We start from the raw sequence: 7,704 nt of genomic DNA, 5'->3' as shown, positions 1-7,704 counted from the left end.
AATATTATGGTAGCCGATCCTTTTTTATCATTACTAATATTATTAACAGCAATCTCTAGTGTTATCCGGGAACCTACTTAACATCTGACGAAATTCATTACCACCTCGACAGACAAATCAAAAGAGAGAGAGAGAGAGAGAGAGAGAGAGAGAGAGAGAGAGAGAGAGAGAGAGAGAGAGAGAGAGAGAGAGAGAGAGAGAGAGAGAGAGAGAGGATATTCCCTGTCCATAGTCTCACACATACATTAATTATTTCGACCATGACGTCACTCCCACTCATCTTATCGTAAGCGGGATAAAAGAGATTAAACGCGGGTCGCGCATGAGGAAATGGGAACACGTGACCGGGGCTTGTGTGAGGCAATGGCGGCTGAGTTGACGTAATAATATGCGTCGACTGTCCACTTGGCTGTCTAATAGCGATGATTAAATTATTTTGTTTCGTTGTATTTCGCAATGTTTGCATGTTTCAAAATCTGTGATTGTTATTATTGTTGCTATTATTATTATTATTATTATTATTTTTTATTTTTTTTTTTTATTATCATCAACATTATTATTTTCAATTATGTTAATTTTATTGTATCTATGTTTTAATATTCCTTTTTATTTTTTATTTCAATATTTCTTTTAATGCCATGGCGATAACAGCAATAGCAAAAACTTCCTCCTCCTCCTCCTCCTCTCTCCTCCATTTGCCTCCTCCTCCTCCTCCTCCTCAACATCCACCTTCTCAACCTCCCCCTCTTCCTCCTCCTCCTCAACATCCACCTTCTCAACCTCCTCCCCTCTTCCTCCTCCTCCCCCTCCTCCTCCTGCTCCTCCTCCTCCTCCTCCTCCTCCTCCTCCTCCTCCTCCTCCTCCTCCTCCTCCTCCTCCTCTCCTCCTCCTCCTCCTTCACTTTGTTCTCTTTGTTCTCCTCTTCCTCCTCTTTTTCCTATTCCTCCTCTTTTTCCTCCTCCTTTTCCCTTCCTCCTCCTCCTTCTCTCCTTCTCTCCTCTTCCTCCTCTCTCCTCCTCTCCTCCTCCTCCTTTCCTCCTCTCCCTCCCTCCTCCTCCTCTCCTCCTCCTCCTCTCCTCTCCTCCTCCTCCTCCTCCCCTCCTCCTCCTCCTCCTCTCCTCCTCCTCTCCCCTCCTCCTCCTCTCTCCTCCTCCTCTCCTCTCCTTCCCTCCCTCCTCCTCCCTCCCTCCCCTCCTCCCCCTCCTCTCCTCTTCCTTCTCCTCCTCCTCTCTTCCCCTCCTCCTCCCTTTCTCCTCTCCTCTCTCTCCCTCCTCCTCCTCTTTTTCTTCTCTCCTTCTCTCTCTGACTTCTCCTCTTTCATCTACTTGTACTTCTCTGTCTCCCATTTGTGTTTCAGGTCTCTGCTGAGTGCTGTGAGGTGGAGGCAACCGTGACATGGGAGCTGCACTCATGAAGCGTTATCCAGACCTTGCCCGCCACGTGATTGTTTCTTCTGACACCAAGGGTTCCATTGCAACTGCTTGTCAAAATGGTAAGGCCTTTGCTACTGTAGGAAGTTATTTATAGGTATCAGTTTGGAATAGTAGTTGTAAAGGCATTGGGCCCTAAAAATACGAGACTCTCCATTTATAGAGTCTAAAGCATCCAAGAAGAAAGGAAACTAATAAGTGACATATTTCTCCCTCTTTCCTAGGTGGTATTGTCCTTATTAGTGGCACAGGAAGCAACGCACTTCTCCTAAACCCCGATAGCAAGACTTATCGCTGTGGAGGCTGGGGTCACCTCCTTGGTGATGAAGGAGGAGGTTAGCATTACTGCAGATCATATGATGAATTCTGATAAACTGTGTCTTTCTTAAGGACAGCATGCCTGGATGATAAAATTAGATTATAAATGAGAGATCATAAGTATTGAATCATATTTTGAAAATTATTTCTGCCATGTATATTAATTTTAGTAAACAAAGTATGGAGGAAAAGAAATGATCACAGTTTATCAGAAACTTGTTTTTATTAAAATCACTTTATTAGTAAAACTTAATTTGCTGTCTAATGTAATTCTTATGGATATGAACTTGAATTTTGATTTTTTTCGTGAATCAAATTTTGCAATTCTAAAAAAATACAGATAGTGAAGAAGTTACCAGTCCATATGTAGACTTCTGTATGTAGGGAAACCATGCTTATCATAATTCAAAAGGAAAAAACTTATTTTCCAAAGCTCAGTAGAGGAAATATATGGGTGGAAATCATGCATATCTTACAAAGTCTTGTTTCTACAGCTTACTGGATTGCTGCTAGAGCTGTCAAGTTGTTGTTTGATGAGGATGACAACCTGATTGATCCACCATTTAACACCGCCCAACTACGAGACATTGTATACACTCACTTTGAACTGAAAGACAGGTATGCAGGGAATATTGTCATGGTAAAGATTCTAAGATCTAAAGATTTAGTTGAATATCTTGTTCTTTTAAGAAACAACTGCTTAAGCTTTTAGATATGGTCAAATGTGTAACTGCTTGTGAATAGCAGTTCAAGTATTGTATCACTTTCTTCTTTTTATGAATGCCAGTGTGGTATGATGAGAGTGTCAGGTGACCTTTTTATAGTATTGGTGGATGTAAAGTAAGTTTTGTTGTATATGTTAATCAAACCATGGATTTCTTCAGGTTTTATCTATAATATCCTCTTGCAGTGGCAACCTTAGGGGAAAGACAGTGTAATAAGCTTCCTTTTGCTAAATTTTCTCAAGTAAAAAAAAAAAAAAAATGTTTTGATGAGTCTTTGCTTGCCTGAAATAAAGATGTCTACTTTGGAAATTGTAAGATACTCCTTAGAGCAACAACCCCTAAGGCCACCACTAACTTTTCTTTATTTTCTCTTTTTTCATAAGTTTTCTTTGGTCTTGACCATAGTTGTGATGTATCTAATGTTCAGTGATGACTGAAGACATTGATCTGACCTTTTAAAAAATATGGAGGCATCAGTTATCACAGGTAGTTTTGTTGAGGATACCTTTGGTGTTGAGCTTGTTTATTATCAAAAGTGGATGCATTGGTGAATTTGTAAGAAGTTTCAATTCATAGTCTCAAACTCTGAGTGTTTTTTGATACATTGTACAGAAACTGTTTTCAAGGACACAAAAGATTATTAGTTGTAAAATATTTCATTTTTAATAGGGATTTGCTTGATTTGAGGTCCAGCCAAAAGCAGCTGGACACACCTTAAGCTTAATCTGGCTACAATGGGTACTTTCAAGTAAAAAGCACCCTAATTTCCAGGAGCTAGCTATAGCAGTGAGTGCCCACTGCCAGGGATTCACCCATGGGGCACACATGGCAACCCTCAGTTTCTTGCATACTGTATCCTGGCTACTGTCTGCTTTCTGGCCATCTCATGATGGAGAAGCCTGTCATTCTTGGGATGAAGATCAGTGATATAGACATATAGGTGGACAAATTACAATCCATAAAGACAAATGACTTTGTGAAAATCAAGGCCAATTCTGCACTCTTCTCTTTTTTGGTTGATTGTCCAAAGATATTATTTTTTATTCTCTAATTCAACCAATTTCTTTAGAGGTAACCTCTACTCAGCCCCCTTCTCGCACTGTACCTCTCACTACAAACCAGGCAGGCCAATGCTTGGTCAGGCCACAAATAAGGATTTTGCTACCCACGTGTAAGAAAAGCTTTGGGGAAGCACCCAATAGACGGTTGGGCCCTTTTAGTTTATTATCATGCAGGGGGAACTTTTTCTTTGGATAAATGGTGCTTTGAAAATGGTGATGCTTTTAGGTTATTTGTACATGTAAATGTAAAACTACTATAAAAATGGAAAAATATGCATGGTGTATCGGGAAGGTAAAAATTATATATCTACAGATGCCTTGGTATATTACTGTACACCTCCAAAATTTTTTGCATAATATGCTTATACTATATATCACATCAAGAGGAATAAACAACATCAAAGCAATTTTATTCTTCCATTATGAGTGTGGAGTCAAAAAGAAGTGCTTCTGTTGCCATACTAACAATGATATTAATAGATAAGATAATTAAGTAAGTCCTCTGCATTCAAAGGGATGGATACAAATGAGGGTTTTGATATTATAGATAAAATATGTAATGCAGTTCATATAGACAGGTGGTGTTATGTAACATGTGTTTAATTTTGGGCTGACGACTTAACTTTTCCCAAATTTTTCCAGGTTCCCATTTTTCCTTAAACTCCCCTTTTTGGTTACTATCAAATTTCCCTTTCCCCCTTCTCCCCTTAATAAAATTTTTTTTTATATATTTCTTTTCTTTTTTGGGCATATTTACTGTACTGTACTTACCAAAGGAGCCTTGACATTATTGGACTGTAACCTAATTATCTTGACTTATCAGTAGTCGTCTCTTACCTCCACCACCATACACTTGAGTATCTCCTGAATAAAACACCAGTGTTTCAGCTGTTTAGGTGAATAGATTTATTGATGAAAGGTTGTGTTTAATGTATCCTTTTACTTTCTTTTTTTTAAGTAATTTTAGTCCAAAATCATTGTATTCTTTTATCATAATTACAATTTCACTCTGAATCATGATGAAAGAGGCATACTATATCATATGTGATATGATGCTTATATATCCTTGCTCCATTCACTCACCTTTTGTTAAATTGCATTGTATATTCATATTAAACTTAGTGAATAGATTTCTTGACAGATGATAATAGATCATGAAATAGAATTAGAGCAATTTGGGGTTTTAAAATGCAAGGAAATACTCGAGTTTATGTATTAACTGCTTTTAACTAATTTCTTGTCTGTGTCTTCTTCCTGTGTGACTGGTCAAACCTAGTTTGTTATATTCTTTTACGGTGAGTTTGATATATAAAGTTCTCTTCTTTATAAATACTTTCATTAATGCTTTTTTGTTACTCAAATTCTAATGTCATAGTCAAGTCAGGTATTATATAAATCTGACATGAACCTGCAGCTCTGCCCAAAGACTGGTTTTCGTTTTTTTTTTTGTTGGATAATTAAATTATATATATAATAAAAATTTTAAAAAATTTTTATATATATATATATATTTTTTATTAAAAAATAAAATTAAATAATATATAAAAATATAAATATATAATATTATATTAAATAAATAATATATAAATTTTATATATATTTTATAATATTTTATTATATTATATATTATATATATTATATAATATATAAAAAATAAAAAAAAATTATATAATATATAAAAATAAAATTAAAATATATTACATAAAATATTAATACATAAAATAAAAATAATTTTATAAATTTAAAAATTTAAAATATATTAAAAATAATTTTTTAATATTTATTAATATATATATAATTATATATACATATTATATACATATATATATAAATAATATACATATATATAAATATATATAATTAATTATATATACATATATATAACAATATATATATAAAAATATAAATTTTTATATAAAAATAAATATTATATATATATATATATTTTAAATATTAAAAATATATATATATATATATTTTTAATATTTTATATTATTATATATATATTATATATATATGTTATATATAAAATAATTATTATATATATATTATATATATATGTTATATATAAATATATTTTATTATATTTAAATATATATTATTTATATTTTATATACATTTATATATAATTATATATATAAAATATATATATATTTATATAAATTATTAATTAAAATTTTTATATTATATAAATAATAATATTATAATATAATATATATATATTATATATATATATATATATATAAATTATCCAAAAAAAAATGAAAACAAAACCATCTTTGGGGCAAGCTGCAGGTTCGTCAATTTATTAATCTGACTTGACTATGCATTAAATTTTGGGAAAACAAAAGCATTAAGAAAATTTTAAAAGAAAAGAATTTAATATCAAAAATCACCGTAAAAGAATTAACAAAAAGGGTTTTCCAAATCAACAGAAGAAGACACAAAAAGAAATTTGTTAAAACTTTTTTACATAAACTCGAGTATTTCCTTGCATTTTAAAACCCCAAATTGCTCTAATTCTATTTCATGATCTATTATCATCTGTCAAGAAATCTATTCACTAAGTTTAATATGAATATACAATGCAATTTAACAAAAGGTGAGTGAATGGAGCAAGGATATATAAGCATCATATCACATATGATATAGTATGCCTCTTTCATCATGATTCAGAGTGAAATTGTAATTATGATAAAAGAATACAATGATTTTGGACTAAAATTACTTAAAAAAAAAAAGAAAAGGTACATTAAAAACAAACCTTTCTCATAAATCTATTCACCTAAACACTGAAACACTGGTGTTTTTTCGGAGTCTAAGTGAGGGTGGTGGGGGTAAAACGACACTGAAAGCAAAAAATTAGGTTACAGTCCAATAATGTCAAGGCTCCTTTGGTAAGTACAGTACAGTAAATATGCAAAATAGAAATGAAAATATATAAAACATTTATTTGATTAGAGAGAGACAGGGAAGGAAGTTCTGATAGTAACCAAAGAGGTAGTTGAAGAGAAAACTGGTAACCTGGAAATTCTGGAAAATTGTTAATGTCAGTCAGCCAATATTAAACACATGTTACATAACACCACCTGTCTATATGAACTGCATTACATATTTTATCTATAATATCAAAACCCTCATTTGTATCCATCCCTTTGAATGCAGAGGACTTACTTAATTATCTTATCTATTAATATCATTGTTAGTATGGCAACAGAAGCATACTTCTTTTTGACTCCACACTCATAATGGAAGAATAAAATTGCTTTGATGTTGTTTATTCCTCTTGATGTGATATATAGTATAAGCATATTATGCAAAAAATTTTGGAGGTGTACAGTAATATACCAAGGCATCTGTAGATATATAATTTTTACCTTCCCGATACACCATGCATATTTTTCCATTTTTATAGTAGTTTTACATTTACATGTACAAATAACCTAAAAGCATCACCATTTTCAAAGCACCATTTATCCAAAGAAAAAAGTTACCCACATGCAATGATAATAAACTAAAGGACCCAACCCTGTCTATATGGATGCGTTCCCCATATGCTGTTTGCTTACACAAATGGTGCAAAAAACCTTATTTTTGGCCTGACCCAACAGGCCTCCTGGTTTTTTAGGGAGGGACGTCGAGAAGGGGGCTGGTAGAGGTTTTCCCCTTTAAAAAAAAAGGGGTTTAATTAGAGAAAAAAAATAATTTTTGGGCAATCAACAAAAAAGAGAAAAAGGGGCAGAATTGGCCTTGATTTTCCAAAATCATTTGTTTTATGGGGTTGTAAATTGTCACCATTGTCTATTCACTGATCTTCATCCCCCAAAAATGACAGGGGTTTCCATCATGAGATGGCCAGAAAACAACAGTAGCCCGGATACAGTATGCAAAAAAATGAGGGGTTGGGGCCATGTGCCCTGGGGGGAACCCGGCATGGCACTCACGCTATAGCTAGCTCCTGGAAATTAGGGGCTTTTTTTTCTTTAAAATCCCTTTTAGCCAGATTTGCTTAAGGGGTGTCCAGCGCTTTTTGGGTGGGCCCCAAATCAAGCAAAACCATTAAAAATAATATTTTACAAAATAATCTTTGTGTCCCTTTAAAACAGTTTCTGTCAAGTTCAAAAAAAAAAAAACAGATTTTTAGAAAAAAAAAATATTTTTTTAAAAAAA

At 33.0% G+C, this 7,704-nt stretch overlaps 1 protein-coding gene across 1 annotated transcript in view; it reads left to right on the top strand.

The window, feature by feature from the left end:
* The first annotated feature begins 1,357 nt into the window (after positions 1 to 1,357).
* Positions 1,358 to 7,704, top strand: part of LOC119574000 — a 12,044-nt gene continuing 5,697 nt past the window's right edge. The window contains exons 1-4 of the mRNA XM_037921098.1: positions 1,358 to 1,492; positions 1,655 to 1,765; positions 2,243 to 2,366; positions 3,543 to 3,645. Of these exons, the coding sequence (XP_037777026.1) occupies positions 1,396 to 1,492; positions 1,655 to 1,765; positions 2,243 to 2,366; positions 3,543 to 3,645 (435 nt within the window). The 5' untranslated portion in view covers positions 1,358 to 1,395. The remainder of the gene's footprint in view (positions 1,493 to 1,654; positions 1,766 to 2,242; positions 2,367 to 3,542; positions 3,646 to 7,704) is intronic.

The sequence above is a fragment of the Penaeus monodon genome, chromosome 6 (assembly GCF_015228065.2).
Source record: "Penaeus monodon isolate SGIC_2016 chromosome 6, NSTDA_Pmon_1, whole genome shotgun sequence".
NCBI classification, from domain to species: Eukaryota; Metazoa; Arthropoda; class Malacostraca; order Decapoda; family Penaeidae; genus Penaeus; species Penaeus monodon.
This window is presented reverse-complemented; position numbering and strand designations above follow the sequence as displayed.